Genomic DNA, 27,957 nt, shown 5'->3' with positions numbered 1-27,957 from the left:
CAAAAAGGAATTAAAGGCCAGATAGTATTAGGGTGACTATTATAAATATAAATTGGAAAAGACTGTAAGACTTGTACACACTTCTAATTAGGTCAAAACGGCAAACAGGTGTATGTTCTCAAAAAACTTTTGATAATGTGTAAAAAATATTTTATTATCAGCTAAGTACTTTCAACACATAACGTGCCATCATCAGAGCTTCCTAGAAGGACATTTAAGATAAGATTTTTTTTATATAAAAAATGAGTGAAAAACTTACGTCCTCTTATAAATATTTCATAGAAGAGCAATTGCTAAACGACACAATAAAATACATAGTTACTGGGAAAAAGCCACAGATATCGGGTATAACAACCCCTTAAAATGAATAAATCACATCTAAATTCTTTTATATATTAAAAAGACAACATGGCTGAGTCAAACCATTTTGAGCCCACGTGAACAGCTCAGCTGAGGAAGACTGTCATTTATGAAAATGATAAAGAAGGTACCACAATCTTAAGCGACCTCTATATTCGTACATAATAATTAAAATTAATTAAAAAATTGAAAATGACTAAAAAACCATGTATAGGTTAAATGAATTTAAAGTTAAGAAACTTAATTTTTTTAAAGTTAAATTTTCAAAAATTACTAATATTAATATTGAAGTGAATATAAATTATCAAAATTCTTCTAAAAACAAAACTGTTATAGTTTGACCAAGTGTAGAAGAAGTTAGATGAAATCAACTTATCAAATGAAATTTCTTATAGGTAATGAAATGAAGTCGGCTTATCAAATGAAATTTCTCCTAGGTTTGATTTCATCTAACTTCTTCTACACTTGGTCAAACTATAACAGTTTTCTTTTTAGAAGAATTTTGATAATTTATATTCACTTCAATATTAATATTAGTAATTTTTGAAAATTTAACTTTAAAAAAATTTAGTATCTTAACTTTAAATTAATTTAACCTATACATGGCTTTTTAGTAATTTTCAATTTTTAATTAATTTTAATTATTATGTACGAATATAGAGGTCGCTTAAGATTGTGGTATTTACCTTCTTTATCATTTTAATAAATGACAGTCTTCCTCAGCTGAGCTGTTCACGTGGGCTCAAAATGGTTTGACTCAGCCATGTTGTCTTTTTAATATATAAAAGAATTTATATGTGATTTATTCATTTTAAGGGGTTGTTATACCCGATATCTGTGGCTTTTGCCCAGTATCTATGTATTTTATTGTGTCGTTTAGCAATTGCTCTTCTATGAAGTATTTATTAGAGGACTTAAGTTTTTCACTCATTTTTTATATAAAAAAAATCATATCTTAAATGTCCTTTTAGGAATGATGATGGCACGTTATGTGTTGAAAGTACTTAGCTGATAATAAAATATTTTTTACACATTATCAAAAGTTTTTTGAGAACATACACCTGTTTGCCGTTTTGACCTATTATAAATATGTATAGGGAAAAATATGTACAATATTTTCTACGAGCTAACTTGTGATGATAAAACAAGAAATTCCAAAAGAACCTAAGTAAAAACTAAATGCAACCAAGCGTTATAATGTAAAAAGGCTAAAAGATAAGAAGGTCAAAACGTAACCTAAGACTTACTAAATTAAATTTGACCCCCAATTTATTTAAATATTTATATATAAAATTTAAAAATCAAATTTGCAAAAAAGTATTTTTTGCGTTTTAAATAAGCACTATAAATTATTTTATTTAATAGACAATAACACAAGAAGATCCACTGTCCACAACTTTATTTAACCTTATCCTAGAAGCTTCCCTATTTATCCAACAATATTAATCTCTCACTATGTTAATATTACTTACTATCTCGTGTAATTCTTCTATGTTTTCTGCAATGATAGCTGTATCATCAGCATTTCGCAAATTATTTATTAGAATTTTATTTATTTTGGTACCTTTTTCTTCTGCTGTGAAAGTTTAGAAATCTTTTCTACATAAATATTAAACCATGTCTCATGCCCTTATTTATTTCTACTTGTTCTGTATATACATCGTTGGAGATATTAATTTGGCCATTTGATTCCAATACAGCTGTTGGATCATTTTAATTTCTTTTCCATCAAGGCCAATCTCCCTTAAAGCCTGTATAATATCATGTATTACATTGCCAAAAGGTTTTGTGGCAATCGATAAAGCAAATAAAGACATCCCTCCTCTGGCCCTGGTCATATAGCATTACTTCACCAATAACTACATACAAAAAAGTGCCTTCCGTGCTTCTAAATAGTTTTTGAAACCAGTTCTTTATTTAGATTTGTTACAAATCTGTTTTTGAGTTAATTTTAAGAATGTTTTGAGTACGTGGCTTATTAGCAGATGCAGGTGACCTTTGTAGAAATATCAAGTAAGAAAATAGTATATTAAGTATGGAGAACGGTAAGGGTTTTATACCGATCGAAGACAATTGTTTGGAGGAGGAGCGGAGCGACGACTCCAATTATTGTCTGAGATCGGTTACCCTTAACGTTCGACATGCTTATAACGTTTTTTTGTACAATTGATACCATTATAAATTATAAAATTAAACATTTTCGTCATATTGACTAGTTTCATTCATTTTATCAAGATAGATACTTTGGTTGTTAGGTAGTAACTAGGGTGCATAACAGCAATGGAGAATTGAGTTTTTATTTAGTTGTCAATAATTTTAAGTACAATTTTGATTATTATAAATTAAAATATGAGCGAAAGTGAATTTGAAGAAATTGAACGGGCTTGGGAAGAAGGGTGTTCCGCAATTATTCCCGAAAAATCCAAAATCCGTTATCAAAATACCTACCAAAGTTTTAAAAAATGGTGCGAAGGCAAGAATTTAAGAATCGAAGAAAAGACTCTATTGGCATATTTCGTTCAAAGACATATGCAGTTGAAAGCTCCTGGAAGCCTCTGGGCAGAATATTCAATGATTAAATCCACCGTTTTTCTTTATGATGGCATTGATATTTCCAAGTTTTCAACTTTGATCGCGTATTTGAAGATAAAAAATGTTGGCTATAGGCCTAAGAAAGCGAGCATTTTTACACGGGAGCAATTTGAAAAATTTCTGATGGAAGCACCGGATGAAGAATTTCTAGTTCACAAGGTAATATAAGCTAGTTTAGGTAAAAGAAATACTCTAATGAAGATTTTTTCATAATTTGTAGGTCGCAATTATATTGGGAATATCTGGTGCATGTAGAAGAGAAGAATTATATAATATTACTATGAATGACATCCAACAAACCGATGGTTTAATGATTGTAAAAGTACCCAATACAAAAACGAACATCCAGCGTACTTTTACAGTCGTTAATAAACCAGACGATAAAATTCCATAATTAGAAATTCTGCAAAAGTATATAAAACTTCGTCCATTACAAGTAAAATCAAATCATTTGTTCTTAAGATACGCCAAAGGAAAATGTTGTGCTCAAGTAATAGGGAAAGGGACAATCGGGGGCTGGCCTTCTCAAATTGCCAAATTCTTAAATTTGCCTAATCCCGAGAACTATACTGGCCATTCGTTCAGGAGGACATCAGCAATGCTTTTGGCTAATAAAGGTGTTGATGTCCTCGGATTAAGCGTCATGGAGGTTGGCGTTCATCGACAGTGGCAGAAAGTTATGTAGAAGATTCTCTCCAAAATAAAATAGATTTTGCCGAAAAAATATTGTGCAATACTAGTAATACTACTAATGTATGCGATTCTGCAGGAGTTTCTGTTAGAAGTGAAACCACAGCCCAAACAAGTGGGATTTCATTAAATAATTTAACAAATTGTAGCATAAGTTTCAATATTAATAAATAATTCGTTAGTTTTCTTTATTCTTTCAAAAAATAAATTAAAATTAAGAGATTTTTTAACTCGACGGTAAGTGAATTACTTACCGTCGAGTTGGAGTACTTACCGTCGAGTTGGATTACTTACCGTCGAGTTGCTAGTAAATGTCACCTACTGACGTAAAATCTGTCACGGTAAACAGTCAAAAATGATCAATCGTGCAAAAATAATTATTAACTGTTGATTATAACTGCCAGTTTGTGTTCACATCGTACGAATTCCATCAAGTTATAATAAACAGGTTATTTAAATGCTCCACTTTGATAACAAACGTATTATATTAAAATTTGTCCACTATTACTAAATTTTCCATCGACCTTTCCATCAACAAAACCACCTTTTGCTATTTCGACTTCAAACGAAAGACGAAATAATTACAGGACTTCGAGTATTATTCGGGCAACTGTAGATTGCGTTATGAAAGATCTATTAAAATGTACAACTTTAACAAAATCAGAAACGAATACTCAGAACCGGAAATTAGAAGTTTATCCGAATGGAGCAATGGCTTCTGTTGGTGAGGAAAGTTTGCCTTAATTAGCACGGAGTAATGAGTTGGCTCTTAGATGTCGTTTTTTCATGGAAGATGTACCTTTAAACAGATGTTTTGAAACGTGGAAATGAGAAAGTTTTGAAAAACATTTGGGTCAATTATACTGCAAGGATACACAGTAGATAATTATTATTTTATTCGTACAATTTTTTAATTTTTTTAATTAGCTACTTTTTCTTTCTAGGTATGTGTTTTTATGTAATTCTATTCGATTATCTGTAGAAAAAATTAATTACCATCAGGGACGTAACAGAGGCGTGAAGCTTGCGGGGGGCCCAATCGAGCAGGGGCCCCATCTTGTCGTGTGATATTATGTAAAAATCTGTTATTATAGGTATATATGATTTATGTCATATAACTATGTAATATGATACTTTGTGTGTTTAAATTTAAAAACGTAAATTTATAAATAATCGTATTCTGCAAGTGAATCATCTCATATCTAGAAACTTAATCCCTTCCGGCCTACCGAAATTTTATGGTAACGACAATAAACTATAATGCTTTGTATGTGACTATTGAAAAATTTGAGAATTGCAATTTGCCGAATTTTAGAACAATATTTCTAAATCTAGAAGTGGGTTTTCTCTTTAATCTTCACCTACGTTTTAGTATTTCGATACAATTATCCAGAGGCCTCCAGAGGCTATCCACCAGGCTATCCAGGGGCATCCAGGTAACAGAGGTCCCCGCAGCATGAAGCTTACGGGGGGGCCCAATATGTCAAGGGCCCCATCTTGTTATCTAATATATGTAAAAATGTGTTGTTATATTATTTGTATACATACGCTTTTTAAGCAGTGCAGTATTGAAAATGAAGTTGTCCATCCGAATTAATAAAATTGTAGATATATTCGCTGACAGTAGATAGTGCACGAAGAAAGTTGTTTATCTAAGAGAATAATACTAATGTTATTTAATAATTTTTGTTCTATTTTATTCTATACCAATAAAGATGAAAAATATAAGTCGTCATAAACAATGCATGAATACACCAGTAATAGCTCAGTAAATGACAGTTTTGGAGTGAAATTATCGTTACAAAGGACGTATTTGCTTGATAATTTGGATTTAGGTTCTAGCTTCACTCCACTTCAAAGTTGGATTTATGCCGTTGGTTGATTTTACTTCGGGGGTGACACCCCTCGCTGGGGTGAAAACATACGTTTAAAATAAGCCCGGAAATGTATAAATTGACTAGTTATAAGCAAATTTTGTTCTATAGAGTTTCATTATCTAATTTAATACTATTCAAGTCATTTACGAGTGAAAATATTTATTTTTCAACAAAAAAGAAACAACGTTTTCAGACTGGTTTTTCGCAAATAACTCAAAAATAAGTATTCATTGAATTAAATATTAGATATCGAAAAAATATTTGTAGCAAAATTGAAGCTTATAAGATACAAAAAAAATGGTCTACTTATTCATGAAGTCTATCGACACAGTAAAAGCAGTTAACGCTCATGAAAAATTATTCTTATTCGTCCAATTCCAAATCGAATATTTTAACCTGAAATAACCAAAAAATGAATTTTTTATTTTGGAAAAATGTCTTTTTTCAACATAACTTAAAAAGTATTGGTAATACGAAAAATCTTAAAGAGTAAAGAAATATAGGTCTTGCTTTTATAAATATTTTGACTTTATTTTGATTTTTTGTAAGACAAAAATTGGTTAAGATATGGCTGTTTAAAATTTGCATATACTCGTGATTAGTGACTCGTTCAAGCCCTTCAAATAGAACCCTTTTAAAAATAAGCACTTTGAACCGGTGTAACTTACAGGTCATATAAAAAAGTTAGGTAATTTGTAAGACGATAATGATTAGTTTCATTTGGGGTGCTAAGTAGGGAAACTTTTACAATTTTTTTAATTGACGCATAAGAAAATTTTTTCATGAGTTTCAACTTTTGTTTTACCGAGTCAATAGACTTCATTTTTGTTTCATTTTTTTATAAGCTAGATACATTTTTGCTAACAATATTCTTTTCGATCGAATACTTACACTTTGAATTTGTTATGTTGGTATTGTTACGTTGGTAGATTGCCATGATAATCTTGCGAGGGTTGAATGTCGAGTTGAAACACTGACTCTAACTTTATAACTTTATTTACGATTTATAACATCAATCAACATAAGGTTACTAAGATGTTGTTTTGCGGGGTGGTCCTATAGGACACCCTTCTCGCAGGACGGCTCACTATCATAGTAACGATCTGAATAATAACAATACTATAATAATAATCTATCAATCCCTCTGTGGGCTACTTATATCTCCTTATAATTTGGACTTTGAAAAGTAAAATTATACGTGAGTCTCTACGAGGTTACACAAACAAAACTGCATTAGTCAACCTTCGTTTTGTTTGCATATTTAGAAACAATATCTTTTGTAACAACTGAAATTATTTAAAATTATATACATCTTTTGATACATATTATATTATACAGTAAGGAGTTTTTTCCCTTACTGTACAAATTATTTGCGAAAAATCGCCTAAAAACGTGTTTTTTTTTGTTGAACAATAAACATTTGTACTCATAAATAACTCGAAAAGTCTTGAGTTGACCACTTCGGTGGTGACACTGAAAATTACACGGTATCGCCATATTTTACGTTGATTTACTGGGCTGTAACACATATAGGTATTTGTTATACATGTCGCATTTAGTAATTTTTTAAAGAGGGCCCCATTTCCAATTCTGCGGGGGGGCCTGACGGAGTTTGTTACGTCACTGATTACCATAAAATAAAATTATCTTGAAAGAAATTTATATTTCTCGTGCTTCGTATTCTTTTGTCATCATAACCATCCCTTTCATTCAGACCCTTCCATTCGGAGCTCTCTTGTGCTCTTCTCTTCCATTGTCATACATTCATAGTTTTCGGATCGTCTTTCAAGATATCCAACCCTATCGTTCTGGGTCTCCTTTTTTCATCTTCTTATCGGCTTCTATTTTGCATATTCTTGTCTCTGGGCATGTTTCGAAGCCACCACAGTCTCTAGTTTTTAACAAATCTTACAATATCGTGCCTTTCATTCAATTCATTAATCTCATCGTTTTTACTGATTCTCCATGTGCAATCTTCCTCTCACACCGGCCGTATACTTTTCTTGGTGTCTTTTTCTAAGTCTAATAGTCACAAACAAACCATATTTTAATAATGTGGACTTCTTTGTTTCTGGTAATTGCTGGTGTCTGTATTTCCAACATCATTGGTTCCTGTTAATCCCTTCACCTCCTCTCTTTAACCTCTTATAAAATGCCATATTTATTTTTTAAACCATGATAATCAAGCTCCAGATCTTATGAAAACCTTTTCCAGTGGTCGTTTTTTAATTTTTCTAATAAGTGCACCTGTTTCATATCTTTTCTATTGTAATCTTCGTACGCCTGTTGTGACTTGTTCGACATTTATTTCAGGTAAGTTTTTCGCTTGGGGAGAGACTTACTTTCATTTATTTTTCTTTCACCAAGGAGTTTCTTTAGCTGTTTTCTTTTTATGTTTGCTTTAATTGTTGCCCAGTTTTCTTCGACTCCATGGCTTTGGATTAGTGTTGCCCAAATTCAAGACCAAGACGAGACTTGGACAGTCTTGGTCTTGGTCTTGCACCAGTACACCTGGTCTTGGTCTTGGTCTTGCAGCAAGAGTCTTGCAAGTCTCGCAGTTACCCACTAGCATATTGCTATTTATTAATAGACAACTCACATTAGGTGGGTTTTAACCCACGATCTAACTAAACTATCCCTGCCTATACTCTAACTAACTGGGCTATCTACCATGTCCCACGGGAGTCAGTCTGTTTCTTAATGGTCTCCTAATGCGGCCGATATTATAGTGGTAATTACAGATTGTTGTCAGATCTTGCGTTTTTTTGAAAATATAATGAACTTTCGTATTTCGAATAGAACACCCTGTATATTTTTGCATTTTGAACCATAATAACTACTAACTAATTTTCATGTAATATTTCCTATACCGAAATGCCGTAATTTCTGAGTTATTTCTATATTTATTTAAAAAAAAATTAAACAAATTATAAAAATCAATTGTTTCAGCCCTGGCTAACTTATTTTAGGTTCTTTGAATCATATGGAACAAAAAAGGTCTTCTGTAGTTTTTGTCTAAAGTTATTCGTTTCCGAGTTATAAACAATTTAAAACTGAAAAAAATTGAAAAATGACGATTTTCATGGCTCAAAAACACAAGTAAAAAATATTATTTTCGAAATCTCGAAGTGCCTAAACTGAAGTTTAAACTTTATTTATCAGTTGTCGATAAGTAATTTGTTTATTTCATTTTAAAAAACATTGTTTTTTAGTTTTTATTGCAGCCCGATCGCCCATCCTCTCATAAGTTCTTCATTAACGATAAAAAAACAATGGCAAAATCACACATACATAGACTATACAGGGTAGCCAGGCATTATCTTATCTAGTGCTTTTTCAGCAAAAAATTTTGTTTGGCCGATTGATCTAATATCTAATTGCACACTTTGCAAACAGTTTATAAGTAGACGTTTAGTCTTTACGATATGGATAAGGAAAAACAATTGAGTGGTTGTCCGTAACTGTAACAGTGGATATTGGATATGGTATTCGTATTATATTTTTATCACCTTATAGGCGACATACTTCTTTAAAAGTTTCAATGCGATATTATTATACACACAACACAAGAAGATTATTTTATGAAAGGTTGCTATTCTCAAAATCTAGACAATTGCTCAATTGTAATTAATTTCGGAGCGAAGGCGTCGTCTTATATTAGGAAAGAATGAAATATTTTATTTTTACATTGTATAATAATTTATTATGACCTCTGAGTACGTATCCAATAAATAAGTGTTCATATTTTTTATTCGGTATGTCTATGTTCATCGTATTGTTCATAATGCGAATAAATCCAATTTTCCAAATTTTTGTTACATATTTTTTTGTATCTCATAGTCTCTAAGCATATACCCGAACATAATATACAGGGTGTAACAAAAATACAGGTCATAAATTAAATCACCTATTCTAGGACCAAAAATAGTTCTAATGAACCTAACTTACCTTAGTACAAATATGCATATAAAAAAAGTTACAGCCCTTTGAAGTTACAAAATGGAAATGGATTTTTTCCAATATATCAAAAACTATTAGATTTTTTATTGAAAATGGACATGTGGCATTTACAGTGAAATTTGTGCACCCCATAAAAATGTTATGGGGGTTTTATTCCCTTAAACCCATCCAAACTTTTGTGTACGTTCCAATTAAATTATTACTGTGATACTATTAGTTAAATTCAATATTTTTAAAACTTTTTTGGTTCATAGTATTTTTTCGACAAGGCAGTTTTTATCGAGTTGCGGCTTCTTTTCTAATATGTTTACGTAGAGATTTTATCGGGGTTTTGTTCCTTTAAACCTCCCAAATGGTTGTGTACGTTCCAAGTGTTTTTAAAACTTTTTTGCTTCTTTGTATTTTTTCGATAAGGCACTTCTATTTAGATGAGACTTCTTTTTTAATATGGTTCAAAATATACCTAAAAATGTAGATCATAAATAAATTTTCCTATTATTATCAAGTCTCCATAATCGTACTTAGCCATATCCAGATGAACATAACATATATGTGGCCATATACAAATATGTGGTGGATTTGACAAATAATATGCAAAATATCTCGACAAATACTGACTTTTCGAAAAAGTACCAAGAGACAAAAAAGTTTTTAAAGCATTGTGTTTAACTAATGGTACTACAATTATAATCAAATTGAAACGTACACAAAAGTTTGGGGGGTTTAAAAGAACACCCGATAAAATTTTTATCGGTGTCTTAATTTCACTATAATTTTTTCTTAAGATACTACTGCCCTAAGAATGCCACATGTTCATTTTCAATAAAAAATCTCCAATAGTTTTCGATATATTGGAAAAAATCGATTTTCATTTTGTAACTTCAAAGGGCTGTAACTTTTTTTATGTGCACATTTGTACTGAGGTAAGTTAGGTTCAATCGAATTATTTTTGGTCCCAGAATATGTGATTAAATTTATGGCCTGTATTTTTGTTACACCCTATATTATTCCATAAAACGACACTCAAACTGCAAGACGCAAGAGTCTCGCAGGCTTAGTCTTGTTCTTGCTCAAGTCTTGCACGGTCAGTCTTGGTCTTGGTCTTGCTAAAATAAGGCGGTCTTGGTCTTGGTATTGGTCTTGCTAAAACGCAAGAACAAGACCAAGACTGCAAGACCAAGACCGATTTTGGGCAACACTACTTTGGATGGTATTTGTGTTTCTGTATTTTTTTATTTTACTGGTTTTTGTATTAATACCTTGTTACGCCGTCTTGCAGATTTTCAACTTTTATCTGCGTTGTCCTATTCCTGTATAACTGTGTTAAATTCGAACAAAAAGACACGTGGAGAATTTATAGTTATATAAAAGTCGTGCAAATATAAAAATAATTTAAGATCATTCAGTGTTTCCGTAAAAATCAAAACCTTTTTCCATCACAAAAACAGATATTCACCGATGACAAAGCGCCTACCATCTCCCACAAAATCTACGGATAATCTTATTGTCCTCAAAATTGAATAAAATGCGATTGGTACAAACTCACTGAATACATACATATATATAAAGTGTTCCTTTTCTATTACGGTCTTTATTACATTTCCATTATATTTTGTATCAACTTACGAAACATACTCCACCACGTCAGATTTTAAATACACACATACGCTCAGAATATTGTGTATCCTAAAATAATGCTCTGGGTAAATTAGAAAAAAAACAAGGAAAATATATTTATCGCCCACCGTCACTAAAGTCATTCATTATTGTACTCATTTGCCCTCATTTGCGGCAGTAAAGTAACACTTTATTGTACTGAAAGAAGAATTTTACTTTACCTGCCGCGATTAATCAAAATAAACTGAGATTTAATGTAAGTGGTCGATGGCAGTAATCGATTATTATTTATTTGAGTGAACTTAAAATTTATTTACTTTAATTATTAAAAATATTGTACAAAATTTAAGTTATTATTAATTAAATTTATGTCAGAAAGTAAACTTCTGTAGTATTTTTCAATTATATATGTTACGGTCAATGTAATAAGTCCGGTCTGTATTAATAATAACCGGTCTGTATTAATAATAACCTTAGCAGTTGGTCAATGTGATTAATAATGCCTTTATAATTAGATTAACCGGTTATTATTAATACTATCCTAACAGCTCCGGTAAATGTAATAAATACGCATTTTGGGCTTCGCTACTGTTTATTTATGAAACTTGGTAATAAAGTTAAACACTTAAACAGAACTTATTAATCAAAAAACCTAACTAGACATGTAATAAGTAAAAACAGACTCGAATTTGGTAATAAAGTTAAACGCCTAAACATAATTTATCAATCAAAAATCCTAACTAGACTTATATTTGGTAACAAACAAGTAATAATAGACTTGTATTTGGTAACAAAATTAAAACACTTAAACAACACTTATCAACCAAAAAAACCTATTTAACTAGACTTTTATTTGGTAACAAAGTTAAAACACTTAAACAACATTTATCAATAAAAAAAACCTTACTAGATATTTAATAAGTAAAAACAGTTAAACACTTAAGGGGAAAGGCGCAAAATGTCGATTGTTAAAATTTTCAATGTGTTTTAAATGTATTCATTTTTTTGGAATCATGAGAAAACTAATAAATATTTTTAAAAAATTTAAACGCAGTATGAAAAATTACGTTATTACCGAGGGCCTCAAGTCCATCAGAATAAAAAATTTCTTTTGAATGAAATATTTGCAATTAAAAATAACTGTAACTTATTAAAATAAACATTATAGAAGTTTTCAGGACTTTCGTCCCTCGGTAATCATGAAGCCTTTCATTCTGCCTTTAAATTTTTCAAAAATATTTATTACTTTTCTTAGGATTCGAAAAAAATAAATACATTTAAAGCCCATTGAACATTTTGTCAGGCGACATTTTGCGCCTATGCCCTTAAACAAAATTATCAATCAAAAATTCTAACTAGACATGTAATAAATATGTATTAACAAACTCGTATTTTGGCAGTTAAACAGAACTTTAAACAGAACAGACAGTTAAACAGAACTTATCAATCAAAAAACCTAACTATACTAAATTTGCAATCAAGATGCAGTAGAAATTTACAAACCAAGACATGTTAAATACTACTAGGAGCACCCCCGAATCATAATTTACAATGTATAAACTTTGGGAATCATGATTTGGGATTTACAATGTATATGGGTACATTGTAAATTATAATTCAGGAGTACTTCTAGTAGCATTTAACGTGTCTTGGTTTGTTTATTTCTATTGCATCTTGATTGTAAATTTAGTATAGACGTGTAATAAGTAAACCCTCCACCCCACAAGCTTCTAAGAACTTATTGGTATTCAACATTTATCACGTTTACCGTTTGAATACGGGATTTATTAATAATAACCGGTTATGGTGGTAGCTGGATATTTACTATACTGGAATGGGGTTTGTTTAACAGGAAGGCACTATGTACTCATACTACTTTATTTGATTGAAGTAATACCATATAAATGTATTCAGTTGATAGGATAGAACATTATTCTGCTCTAACGGCAGCAACCTCCCAAGCCTAACTAACTAATTCGACTGACCCACTAATCACTCAAATCTGATCGTGTTCCCATATTTATCAAATACTTCGTTATGTAAATATGTTTGTATATATTCTCGTTAGTGTGTCAAAATGAATAATCACAACCTTGTTGAGTAAGCAAAACGTGGACTTTAACTGAGGTGTTCTACTTTGCAATTATTGTAACAAATATGCGTAATATTTATTGTTTTATAAATAAACATCTAACGAATACTTTAAGGTAATTTAAGGATTTCTAAAATATCTAAATAATGAGATAAATCCCATTATACGGTCAATGTGATTATTTCTGGTATATTTATTACTTTTACCTTGCTATTCGGGTTGTATTAATAGTAACCGGTAATTATTAATAATTCCCATTTAATCACATTTACCGTAACATATACATAAAACATAAATCAAAACTTTATAGATTTAGGAATTAGGTACTTATTCAATATTGATAACAACTATCGATTAAACATCGAAATCGGCCATCATGCAAAAACTTTCTGTCACTGTCATCGTCATAACTGTCATACGAAATTTTTATTTGGTCTAAAATTAATAAAATTATGTATATAGGACGGTGACAGATATTAATGATAATTTGTTAGCAAATATATTTATTTAGATTTTCTACTATTCATCAAGGGAAAAGCAACTGCGCTGCGGTAGGCTACAATTCATAAACATAACGTAACTATTAACGGTATTTTAATTTTTGGTATTTTATTTTAAGTGTTAAAATTGGTTTAATATTTAAATAAAAATACGATTAACTGTTTAAAATATATTTATTTCGTTGAAATCATAATAATAGAAGTATAACGTCTTACGTGCATACCAAGTACATACACTCTTTTTTCATTAAGATGTAATTAAGTAAGTGTTAATGTTTTTTATGATTGGCGATAAAATTGTGTATGTGTTATAGTCAAAGCCCGAATTTCAGGCACTCCTAGGTTTGACTAGGTAATCCTCAGGTCTGACTGACGGTCTTAGTCAAAGCCCGAAATAAATAACAGTTTCGGCCTTTGACTAGTCAAACCTAGGAGAGACTAAGTTGGTCAGGCAAAGGCCGAAATTTAATTTTATGAAATCGGGGTTTGACTAGGCAAACCCCGATCTAGCTTAAAATATCGTAATTTATTAGATCAGGTTTAATAAGACGTAATTTTTAATTTTAATGTTTATTATTTTTATATTGTAGTAATTAGAATAAAACAACTAGTGTTTATTCTCAGATGTTGAGACATTATGGCATTTAGATTTGCACAATACGTTACACCTTTTTACACTTACATAATTTTGAAAAGCATTTCTTATTTCAGTAGCATTTTATAAAGCCTTGTAATCCAAATTTAGAATCTTTTGTTCTAATTTCTCTTAGAGACAGCTTAACGTCAGAAACATCTTCGAAATTAAGAAAATTTTTATTGCATTGTCTTATTTGATTTCTTGAAAAAAGTGTGTTTATTGTTCCGTATTTCGTACAAACTCTATATAAACCGTCAATTATTGTTTTATCTTGTATGATACCCAAAATATTTCGAGCATCTCCTTTGGCTGTATCAAAGGTAGGGATCGGAATTGTTACAGTTTTTCCGATCGAAATTGGAGGAATTTTTTTTTTCACTTAATTGTTCCATAGCGTTAGCCTGGGCATAAAGACCTTTAATCGCCTTTCCTTTATTTATTTTAATCTTTTCTGTGTGCACAACGCATGCATGTAACTTTTCTTTCAAAACCTTCATAGTATGCACCAAGTGTGCTGTCAGCGTATACAACATGTACCACCTGACTACAAATTATGCACGTACGTGCGTCAGAGCTTACTTTTTGGCAAATACAACAAACCACGTCTGAAGAAGTAACCTGAATTGTTGGACCATTTTCTTCCTTTCCTAGTGACGACGGTCCAGGGGCTTTGTTAGTATTCTGGTAATCCTTAGTTTCTTCTCCGATTGCAATATCTTCTTTCACAGTTGACGATAAAACAATTGACGGTTTATATAGAGTTGGTACGAAATAAGGAAAAGTAAACACACTTTTTCAAGAAATCAAATAAGACAATGCAAAGAGAATTTACTTAATTTCAAAGATGTTCCAGACGTTAAGCTTTCTCTAAGAGAAATTAGTACAAAAGATTCTAAATTTGGAGGACAAGGCTTTATAAAATGCTACTGCAATAAGAAATGCTCTTCAAAATTATGTAAATGTAAAAGGTCTAACGTTATGTGCAAATCTAAATGTCATAATGCCTCAACATGTGAGAATAAATACTATTTTTTTATTTTAATTACGACAATATAAAAATAATAAACACTAAATTTAAAAAATGACGTTTTATTAAACCTGATATAACAAATTACGACATTTTAATAGCTGATCGGGGTTTGACTAGTCAAACCCCGATTTCATAAAATTAAATTTCGGCCTTTGCCTGACCAACTTAGTCTCTCCTAGGTTTGACTAGTCAAAGGCCGAAACTGTTATTTATTTCGGGCTTTGACTAAGACCGTCAGTCAGACCTCAGGATTGCCTAGTCAAACCTAGGAGTGCCCGAAATTCGGGCTTTGACTATAACATATGCACCACGTCAGTAAAGACCCTTATTGCTCTGTAACTCCGAAGATTTTAACTTAAAAGCAAAAAATACTCAAATAAAAATTCATCGTAATTTAATTCTGCATGGAAATATTTTTTTCCGATTCCTTGGACGAAAATTTCCCTACAGAATTGAAATTAAACTATTTAAGCGGCCACAGGAATGTTTAAAAGATATAAACAATTTTTTGGCTTCAGCAACTATTAGATTAAATTAAATTAAGAAAACGGCATTGGAAAAGACGCGGCAGGGTGCTTCTTTTAAAAGAAAAAAAGTTGAATTGCGAGGAGTGGTTTCTGAGATACAACAGGTCAAAGTTGACCGCCATTTTCGACGAAGTTATAAATAATAGGTTGGTATTCTTCTAACCATTACCTCGGTCCTCTTTCCCCATACAAATTTTTATATCTATTTATTATAACAAAAATGTTTAATTTTGTTTAACAAATATTGTTTAAATAAATATACAGCTTTCAAATGACAATATTTTTGGTATTTTGAACATTAAAAGGTACACGTGTGGTAAGTTTTTAAAAAAAAATTCTGTAACGGGAAAAATATTGTAGTTTTGTTTTGTTATAAATAAATAAATTTTTCTACAACCGTGCTAAAAATGCAATTTTTAGTACTCCATAGGAGCGTTAAAAATGCTACTTTATGGCACTATTTACCGCGCTGTATTGCTTGTTTGTAATTGGTCCAACCGCAGGCAAGTTTACGCCACTGTTATAAAATTTTGACACTAATGACATTTATCAAATTTTGACACTAGTGACATTTCATAGGTTAATTAAGTTATATCGGCGATTTTTGTGTTTTCTGTGTTATTCCTTTAATTTTTAGATTGTTAGTCTGCTTTTATATAAAAAGCAGTTGTCTTTGCAACTCTTTAGAGACGTATATATATTTATGGATTACCGTTGAGAGCCGACTGGATCAACCAAAAAAGAAGATGTATTTGGTTATTATTCTAGTGACTTTCTTGGGTGTGAATCTGTCTTTTTAGTTTACTCCTTCTGTTAAAAAATAAACTATAGTGCTTTAAAAATTTTAAGGCACTGCAGTTAAAAGTGAACTGTCAAATTGTGACTCGTCAAAATATTTATATTTCATTTATTAACATTAATATTAATAGTACAACTTGCGCAATTTGAAAAAGGTGGTTTAAAAGGTTTTTTAAATTTAATTTAAACTGTATTATTGCATTGTTAACACGATTGTAGAAAAAAACTATTAAAATTTGTTAGAATATACAACAATAAAAGTAGATGTTATTCTATAGTTATTATGATTTACGTATTGACAGTATAGGCAGTTTTGATGTAATGTCAAGAAAAATATAAAAATGGAATATCAGTCAAGTTCAAGTAAAAGTTTTTGTAGGTATTGTCCTGTAATTGAGAATGAATAAATTATAATTGTTGATATATAAGACGTAGAAAAAATATTGTATGATATACGTGTTAAAATTACATTTTTAAGGCACTCATATGAATTGCAGAATTCGCTTTGCTCATTCTGCAAACCTTCGCATGCGTGCCTTAAAATTGTATTTTTAACACTTATATCATAAATAACTATTATTATATTAAAACTAAAGCATCTTTGGCATTTAGTAATGCGTTAGTTAGGTGGCTTTACTCGAGTTACTTAGGATTAAAAAAATAGAAAAGTGCTCTATGGGAAACCGAGAAAATACATTTTCTTACGTAAACCGATTTTGAACGTTGCAATTCTAAAAGGGGGATCCCTCTAATTGGCTGTATGTATACAATAGTAAAAATTACTTAAAAAGTAAAAAAACTTTCTTTGTAGATGGTATATAAACTTTTATTAAAAATGGTTTCTTAAAAAAGTCCAAGTTGGACTAAAAGTGCATCACAAACGTTTTCAGTCTTATCAGACCATCATCAGGTTAAACTCCAGATCTTAGTAGTTGAAACTAGCCACAGAAATTGGCTATATGACCTTTGTATGACAAAATTTGAGCCAATTGGGCTTAATTAAAAGCGACGCTAAGTCCATGTTTAAAGATTAAAAATTTTACAATGATCTCTTCATCTATGCTCTAAACTTCATGGTACACGTGCTTGTTGTGTGAGACAGCAGGAACCCAGTCGGTTCCTTACATCGACTTAATGTCGCTTTTAATTATTTAGCCAAAATGGCTCAAATTTTGTAATAAAAAAGTCATGTGACCAATTTCTGTGGATAGTCTTAACTACTAAGATCTGGAGTTTAACCTGATGATGGTCTGATAAGACCGAAAACTTTTGTGGTGAGCTTTTAGTCCAACTTGAAACTTTTTTAAGAAAAATTGTTTAATAAAAATTTATATGCTACCTACAAAGGAAGTATTTTTTATTTTTTAAATAACTTTTTCTTGTTTTTTTATAATTTGCCCAGAGTATTACCGAACATACTCCACCCCGTCAGATTTTAAATACGCTCAGGATATTGTGTATCCTAAAATAACAAATGTTGCCAAACTCAATTGGGCTGTATGGAAACTTTCCATTGTATTTAATAAATTTAATCACTGGGAAAGGATATTATTATGGAAAGTTGTACAGCTAAAAGGGTACAGTTCAAAAGACTAAAAGTGTTAAACTCGTTGCGGGGCGTGGGTTGAATAAATACGGACTCAATTTTATCGGGATGGAGGAAGGGTTGGAAGGCTAAATATCACAAAGAGTTATAAGTATTTGTTACATATTTGCGAAATTAAAAATATTTAATCAGGAAATGGAAATGGAAATTTCATGTTAGGGGACTCGTTCTTGGGGGTTCGTGGGGTACCTCAAGGATCACATTTGGGTCGACTTTAAAGTTTCGTATTATAATAAGTAATACTAGTATACTGATGACAGTAAAATTTTTATACCCCTCTATACAGGGTGTAACAAAAATACAGGTCATAAATTAAATAACCTATTCTGGGACCAAAAATAGTTCGAATGAACCTAACTTACCTTAGTACAAATAAGCACATAAAAAAAGTTACAGCCCTTTGAAGTTACATGAAAATCGATTTTTTCGAATATATCGAAAACTATTAGAAATTTTTTATTGAAAATGGACATGTTGCATTTTATGGCAGGAATATCTTAAAGAAAAATTATAGTGAAATTTGTGAACCCCATAAAAATTTTATGGGGGTTTTGTTCCCTTAAACCAGTGGCGTACTGAGCATGGTTCCGCGGGTTTCGTGGAACCAGGGCCCGGGCCGCGCAGGGGCCCGCTCTAACGCACTTTTTGCTTCTTTTGTTTTTAATTTGATGAGGACATTTTGAACTACACAAGTACACACTAGGAAATGTAACTGCTTATACCCCAGGCTGTGATCTTCGTTTCGTCTTTAGCAACAATAATCTGTAAGTTAGAAACTCATAGGATATACAGGGCCGCTTCAGCTCTAAGTGTTTATAACGAAATTTGCCCCCTTATTTTCAAACCCAAAAATTATCTCGGCTTCACTTGGTCGTAGAATTTTTTTATTTTTTTATAAATCTTCGTTTCATCTTCAGCAACAATAATATGTAAGTTAAAAACTCATAGGATGTACAGGGCCGCTTCAGCTCTAAATGTTTATAACGAAATTTGCCCCCTTATTTTCAAATCCAAAAATTAGAGGTTTAAAAATGTTTTACGCATTTATTTACATCAGACTATGAAAACATAACTCTTTCGTAGGAGATTGGATGTTTCACAAACTTCCTACGATTTTTTTTTTCAAAAAGTTATAGCCTTCGACATTTTTGATCTCTTGGGATAAACAATTTATAATATCTAAGCAACAAATTCGTTAATCTGGCTTTACAATTTTTTTTATGTTTGGAATTGAAAGATCTTCATTTTAAAGCTTTAAAAAATAAAAAAAATGATTTGTAAAATAAATAATGCAATTGTAAAAAACGGTCATTTTGGACCTTTCGAAGGCTGTTTTGCATTAACCAATTAACCAAATTAAACTTGCCGTACCTCAAATTGTAGGTTTTTTAATTTACTACAACTTTCTATAAAAAGGTTTTTCTCTAAAATCAATATCCTAAGCTACAAAATTAAAAATCAATAAAAATTGCAAATTTAACAAATGAAAATCGCAATTAAAAAAAAAGCGCACAATATTTTTGGTTACATTTTAGTAGAAGTTATTCCTGGCATCGTCCTTTACAACACCTGATAGGTTTCAAAAATTTCTGAATTATATCACGTTTTTTCACCCACAGCCTGGGGTATTAATAAATTTTAATTTTTGTGTAGGTAAGTATAAATAAAAACGAAGAATACCTATTCATCAAAAACTGTTTTAATTGTCCATTGTTTTTTAAAAAACTCTAACATCAAAAGCAAGTAAGTTAAGATCAAAATAATGTTGGTATCTTTTTTTGGTTGATAAAAAAATCGTGAAAATCACCCTCTAATTAACACCCGAAATGAAATTAATCGTTCCACTTCACAAATTACTTTACCTATATATTGTTTATATTAGTTTATAAGATATTGTGTAAGATTCGTTGGTTCAAAGTGCTTATTTTTGAAAAGGCTGTAGTTAAATAGGTTTAAACGAGTCACTAATCACAAGTGTATGCAAATTTTTGAACAGCCATATCTTATAATCTTATATAACCAATTTTTGTCTTCAGAAAAACAGACCAAAATATTCACGATAGCAAAACCTATAATACTAGTTGAGATTTTTGTTATCACCAATAATTTTTAAGATATTAAAAATGTTTTTTCAAAATTAATTTTTTTTTATTTAAAACCAAATTTTTTTCACAAATGAGCACATTGAACCGATAAATCTTACATATCATCTAAAATCTAAACAATACATAAGGCAATTAAATTGTGACGCGGTAACGATTAATTTAATTTGGGATGGTAATTAGTGGGTGATTTTTACGATTTTTTTACCAAAAAAAAAGGTAGTGACTAACTATTTTGAGCGTTACATACTTAATATTGATGCTAGAAACTTGAGAAAAACAGAAATAAAGCCTTTTTAAAAACTTAAAAAAAAATTGTGATGAGTTGTTTCCGGAAAGTCTTTCATTTTTTGGATATGTTACGTTGAAATATTTGATTTGGAATTTGACGAATAAAAATGTACTTTTCATTATCTACATCTCTGCTCCTACTGGGTATACAGACTTCGTATATACACCTTTTTTTTCAGTTTTTTATAAGCTATATTTTTACGAAAAATATTTTTTTCGATAAAATACTTACTTTTTGAGTTATTTGCGAAAAACCGTGTCAAAACGTGTTTTTTTTTTTGTTGAAAATGAACATATTCACTCACAAATAACTCGAAAATTATTGACTTAGTGAAAAAGTTGCTTAAAATTAGTCAGTTTATATCCAATTCCGGACTTATCTTGAACGTATGTTTTTAATCCCCGAGAAGGGGTGAAAGTCACCCCAGGGCAAAAACACATATCGGCACAATATCACTTTTTTTGTTTGGCATGTTAGCTATGTTATATATGTATTTGTGTATGCCAAATTTCATCTCAATTCAAGTGGTTCTTTAAAATTAAAAGCAAAAACCGTGAGTAAATAGTGGACTATAAATTAGCTTGTTTTTATAAATATATAATATATATAATATATCCCACCTGAAACCAGGACCCATTGATCTATCGGTACGCCACTGCCTTAAACCCCCCCAAACTTTTGTGTACGTTCCAATTAAATTATTATTGTGATACCATTAGTTAAATTCAATATTTTTAAAACTTTTGTGCTCTTAGTATTTTTTCGACAAGGCAGTTTTTATCGAGTTGCGGCTTCTTTTCTAATATGTTTACATAAAGATTTTATGGGAGTTTTGTTCCTTTAAACCCCCCAAATGGTTGTGTACGTTCCAATTAAACTATTACTGCGATACCATTAGTTAAACACAGTGTTTTTAAAACTTTTTTGGTTCTTCGTATTTTTTCGAAAAGGCACCTTTTATCGAGATGTGGCTTCTTTTTTAATATGGTTCAAAATATACCTAAAATGTAAATCATAAATAAATTTTCCTATTATTATCAAGTCTCCATAATCGTACTTAGCCATATACAAATATGGTGGATTTGACAAATATGCAAAATATCTCGATAAAAACTGACTTTTCGAAAAAGTAATAAGAGGCAAAAAAATTTTTAAAACATTGTGTTTAACTAATGGTACTACAATAACAATTAAATTGGAACGTACACAAAACTTTGGGGGGGTTAAAACGAACAAAACCCCATAAAATTTTTATGGGGTGTCTAAATTTCACTATAATTTTTTCTTAAGATACCACTACCATAAGAATGCCACATGTTCATCTTCAATAAAAAATCTCCAATAGTTTTCGATATATTGGAAAAAATCGATTTTCATTGTGTAACTTCAAAGGGCTGTAACTTTTTTTGTGTGTACATTTGTACTAAGGTAAGTTAGGTTTAATCGAACTATTTTTGGTCCCAGAATATGTGATTAAATTTATGACCTGTATTTTTGTTACACCCTGTATATTTCCAAATATGATAATATGACATGGTTTTCAAATATTGGATATTCCATATTATGTATATTGATATATGGATTTATGGATAATATTAGTATATGGATTTCCAAATATGACATAGATTCCATATTATGCCTCTTAAATCACGGCTACATTGTTTCACGTTTCGAATTCCACTCTGGAAATCGTTCTCAAAAAAGATTATTCGAAAAATTCTGGGAAGATTGTTTCTAGATTTATAGGATATGTCTTTTCAATAATTGATACATTTGGCATAGATCTCGCAGGTTAAAAGTGTGTGGTTGTCAAATCGGGGGCTGTCCTCTATTTATTATAGTTCGCCAGACTAATTAACATTCGATGAGTAAAATGAACATTCCAAAGGGGTGTTTAAGGAGAGAAGTGCAGCTGCGTTTATTTTAGGCCAATGATTTCATAGACTTTTTGGAAGTTTTGAAAATAATGCGTAATATATCAGTAAAACTGTCTATACACCAGAAAGAATTTCCAACTAGCCAACACACGAAAGTTAACGATATAAAATTCAAGGAATAATGCGGCTGAGTACAGCTCTAACCAAAATTTTAAACTTGAAAAAAGTAAAACGCTACACAGGCAACACTTTTGATAAAAATATTTTTCAGTAGAGCACATTTTGAAATATTTTCTCTAATTATGCTTAATTAATGAATTATTTTAAGTATTAAATGAGTTTATAGTAGGTATACTACAACAGTAATTACAATTTTATTGATTAAAACCGCTAAAACCATTGGATACCTACTTTATAACCCTTTATACAAAATACAAAAATAACATAATAACTTCTTAACCACTAAATATAAAACAAGTAAAAAGACTTACCTTGATATGAGACGTCAGCGCTGAAGAAAAGAACAGGAACAATAGAAAAACGGAACTGAAAGAGGAAGTCGCTCTACTAATAGTAAAAAGCGCCATCTGAAACAAGAAAATAACTTATTATGAGGATAAAATACTTAACAGTGACAATTTAATATTAGAGCAATGCCATAATACTGCGCCATTCGCTGACTCTAATCGCATACTACATTTAGGGCAGCTTCGGAAATTACGTAGCTAGTTGCTAGCTACTTAAGGAATTGAAAAATAAAGATGATTTATGAATATGGGGCCGATAAAAGATATTTAATGCAAGTACTTGATGCAATTGGTGCAATTGCAGCTGTAACAAATGGAATAATGTTGGATGTTTTATTGTACTGTACTTAAACGCGAATTAAATTCATTTTTCTACATTTTTACACAAATTACATACATACAATAAATTTTATGCGACCCTGTATCTCATAAAAACCAATAGTTGCTATAGGCATAAACGTTTTGCGTTTTAGAATATCTGACGAAAATTCAATACATGAGTGTTTGTTTATTTTGTCTTAATTGCATCGAACAGCTCTTTTGCTGTAATAACTGCGTCTTAGAAAAGTCTATTGGATAATAGAGAAGTAATATCTGTGTTTTCTTGGGGGAGATGTTGAATTTAAGCCCTGTCGAGCTCTAGTTGGAAATGCGAACATTACATGATGATGCTCCAACACTATATACACTCCTGCCAGGATCGCCATCTTGCGTTGGGTTCTCGCTACGTTAACCCAACTGATTCTTAATGCTTCAATTTAAAAAACTATAGTCGAATTAGATCTTGAGGGAGTCAGGCCAATAAATTGAAGGAGACAAGCCATACGGGTTTTTTAGCCATTTGTTTAATTTGAGCATTTTTTGGGATCAAAAGTATCTTTGGCAGTAGTGTTGTTTGGTGATAGTATGCAGTGAATGAAATAGTACGAGGTAAATCAAAAGTAATGATTAATTTAATGCAGAATGGGCCAACTTTAGTTAAAGTGAGTGTAGCTAAACAAGCCCACAAGCTGCTGTAAGTTTTTTGCCTTCTTTTTTTTTGTATCCCGCAACAGCAGATTTAATAATTATGCTGAATGTTTCAATGATGGTGAATATAATGAAGTCTCCAATGTTTGCTCGTAAATAATGTATAGTAAATCCCATCATAGCATTACCTGGATGGTGACTTTTTGACATGATCTTGACACTATGATCCTTTCAACCTTAGCATCCGTTTTTTGCTGCTTAAGTTCTATAACTACACCATTCTCTAGCTTTATAGATAACGAGTCATTAACTGGTACAAATAATAACCCGGTCTATATAGACATTTCAAATAACAAAAATTGCCGGAGAGCCAAATTTTGGTGGAGAGCTAGGGTATATCATAACAAATAAAGTTTAAAAAGTCCCCATCGATCCCATGTGTGCGTCAAAAGTTATTCAGGGTCAAAGGTCAAAATTTGAGATTTTTTGGATTTTTTTCGAAAACGGTAAGTTTTATCAAAAAAACCTTAAACCAAAGTTGTAGATCTTAAAATTCTCTACAAAAATAGTCCTTACTACTTTTTTCCTAAGAGTTGCCATTCCTGAAATATCGCGGTTCAAAGAGTCACATTATACATGATATGCACACGTTTCCACACCACCTGTGAGGTAGTGTACTCGGCGCGTTTTTTTTACCGTGGTTTCCCCTGTAGGTCTACTCCACTAACTGTTTTGACAATTTTAGGATAATTTAAGGAAACAATACCGGTCAAGTTCTAGATATTACCTTATTATTGATATTGATTATTGATATTGCTATTGATTATTAGGTTAACTATTGTTTTAATTTCTTTAGATATTTTAATCAGATTCATATTCTTGAAAGTCTACTTCAACAGTCAAGTCTTCTTCGATTTCATCTTCTTCCTCTTCCTCTTGCTGGATGTTCAAAATTTGTTCAAATGTGACTGAGTCATCCTTTGTCTTCCTGAGTCTTCCTCTGTTGTACTAAACTGGACATACACTAGAGAACACAGCAACCCGACTTTTTTACATCCACATTTGGCACTACAACCTTTTTTGCAATTGCAAAAAATCGTGTTAAGGAGTTTTTCTGGAGCAGGTGGGAGTAAGGTTTTAATCGGTTCCAGAGTATTATCTATTAATTTCCAACCCCAGTCTTCTGGATTCAGTTCATTGCGTAGCCATGTTTGAACTTGATAATATACTCGATACAAATGTTGAAAAGCAGATGCTGATGTTGGAGGAAGACATGATAGTTGTACTTGTTTCTTTTTTCGCGTATTTTTTACAAAAGTTAAGTATCGGTACTTATCAAGCAAATAATTTTTTTTTGAGCTCCATAAACCGCAAGAAGAAAGCGAATTCTTTCCGTAATTATTGTTTGCGGTGTAGAATCAAGTACTGTAAAAACTTCACAGCAGTCAGTCAAATCTTTTTTTTTTTTTCGAATAATTTAAGTACTAACGTTTTGCCCCTTCTGTACATTGCGGACGTAGTGTCGCAGCCGGTTATCGCATGTAAAAATAAAATGTACTTTTGGTATTTGGGATAAGCCGATAAACTATTAGAAGAATATATCTCTGTTCGCTGTTGAGCCCTTCCAGGTTTCAGAAAATAAATAACTTTATCTACTGGAGTCCTTGCAGTAATCAGTACCAACAAATCAACATCTTCACCAACTACAATTGTTGTGTTTGTTGCCTTAAATTTTTCAATTGCTGTCTCAATTATAAGGATATCTGCGTCATTTTTAGCTTCTTTCACTTCAATATTCGCAGCTGTTAATTTGTCAGTTAACATGGAAATGAAACGAGATTTATTATTAATGTTGGCGAAAAATTGTTGTTGATTCGCTGGAACTGTTATATTTTCATCAAAAATAATCTCGGAACCCGATGATGTTTTTGTAGTTCGACGACGTTGTTCTGCAGCTTTAATATTCTTTGTCGAGTCATTGTAGCCATCAAATACCACTGTCACTGTAAACCCGTAATGTCTGCGTAGATACTGAACATATTTATCAAAAAAAATAACGCTAGCCTCGATTAAATTTTGCATTTCACGATCAACCACAACTGTTTTAGTTTCACTTAAAAGTTTATTGCAAATAAAGCAAAACTGAGACATTTTTAAAACTATAAAATTGTACAAATAACGGTAACGGTACTAAATGGTAGACGCTTGTAATAAGTACTTATATTCACTTGAACTGAACCTTTAGCACTAAAAGAAACAGATAATATTATGAACCAGACCTACGGACAATACTGTAGCCAGTGCCTATAATAGACAATCTGTTCTTTTTTAAACAATGGTATAGCCAAATGTTTTTCAAGGCCACGTGGATAGAGGAAATTCAGTTTGGGACTGATTACCTTTTGAAGAAATATTTTCAGAATAGTATAATATACTATGTATATAAAAGAGACACACACATAGGCATTAATACTTGTCTTAAGGGCCACATATGTATATACGTGGCTTATATGTGCATATAATGTATAAAGTAACTTTTAAACTCGCGATATCTCAGGAATGGCAACTCTTAGGAAAAAAATTGTAAGGACAATTTTTGTAGATAATGTTAAGATCTACAACTTTGGTTTGAGGTATTTTTTTGATAAAACTTACCGTTTTCGAAAAAAATCCAAAAAATCTCATATTTTGACCTTTGACCTCGAATAACTTTTGACGCACACATGGGATCGATGGGGACTTTTTAAACTTTATTTGTTATGGTATACCCTAGCTCTCCACCAAAATTTGGCTCTCCGGCAATTTTTGTTATTTGCCAAGCATTTTGATGTCTAAGTTGACCGGATTATAAGCCTAATACGGACGACTTTATTGGAAGATACTTCATTCAATTACATGAAATCAACTTTAACCTAAGAATATTAGTCAGAAAAATCATAGCATGTGATTTGTCCTTAAAAATACAACCACATGCAATGATGACAATTAAAATTCTCCGGTTAATGATCCCATAGCAAATCATTAGGAAAAACCTCATAATAGTAAGTATTTGGTCTTACATTTAGTTTACTCTCAACACCAAACTCTGATTTTATAGGTATATTATTTAAAAATCATAAAACATGTATTCTCGATATGTTATTGACTTATTGATAAGGTTATTTTTTTCTATTGATTTCCTCTTTTAATACGGGTAACCAGATTCTATTGCATTTTCCCGAAAAATAAGAAATCTTGAAAAAAAATCACTTTTTGGATGTTTACATGTTATTTAAAGATTTTTTATAAATTTTTTTATATTAGACCTATATACTAGAACTATTAGTCCGTTGTAATTAACAATTCTTAACTTCCTTCAGAAAACCTTTAAAAAAACAATAAAACTCAACAATCATCTGGTGAAAACGGCATCGCTAAAACCGTATCGTGCCTCCGACAATTCACCTCCACATCCACATCCACATCCACATCCATTAATTCTGTACTAGGGCTAGGGATTTGTGGATCCCTTTCCGAAATTGCTTTCCTTTCGGAGCTTCCGTGAGAAGTCAACTCCAGAGATTTTATATTTGGAGTCATTTACGAAAAGGAAACAATACAGCGCTGATGGTATATGGGAGAGACCTAAACGTCTTATTTAAAGGACAATAGATGTGTAATACCCCCCTGCATCTGGTTGGTTTTCACGTTTCTCATTCTAAAATAGTCGGTGATAATGGATGAAATTTACGGGGTATTTACAAACGAATCAGAAAAATGTTTACTGTCAATTAATTGGTCTTTAAATGTTAAGACTAAAAAAGTAACTGCAAATAAATGTGAACGATAAGTTTGGTAAATTATAAAATAGAAAATCTCCAGGAGAGAACAGAATATCGAACGAACTCCTAAAGTACGGAGGACA

The 27,957-nt window shown here is 31.2% G+C and overlaps 1 protein-coding gene across 1 annotated transcript in view; it reads right to left on the bottom strand.

Annotated features, from left to right (window-relative positions):
* Positions 1-27,957, bottom strand: part of LOC114333649 (follistatin-related protein 5-like) — a 523,352-nt gene that overhangs the window by 436,382 nt on the left and 59,013 nt on the right. Inside the window, exon 2 of the mRNA XM_050651204.1 lies at positions 23,049-23,144. Coding sequence (XP_050507161.1) covers positions 23,049-23,144 — 96 coding nt within the window. The remainder of the gene's footprint in view (positions 1-23,048; positions 23,145-27,957) is intronic.

The sequence above is a fragment of the Diabrotica virgifera genome, chromosome 5 (genome assembly GCF_917563875.1).
Source record: "Diabrotica virgifera virgifera chromosome 5, PGI_DIABVI_V3a".
NCBI lineage: Eukaryota > Metazoa > Arthropoda > Insecta > Coleoptera > Chrysomelidae > Diabrotica > Diabrotica virgifera.
Note: the sequence above shows the minus strand (reverse complement) of the source record. Positions and strands in the feature narration are given on the sequence as shown.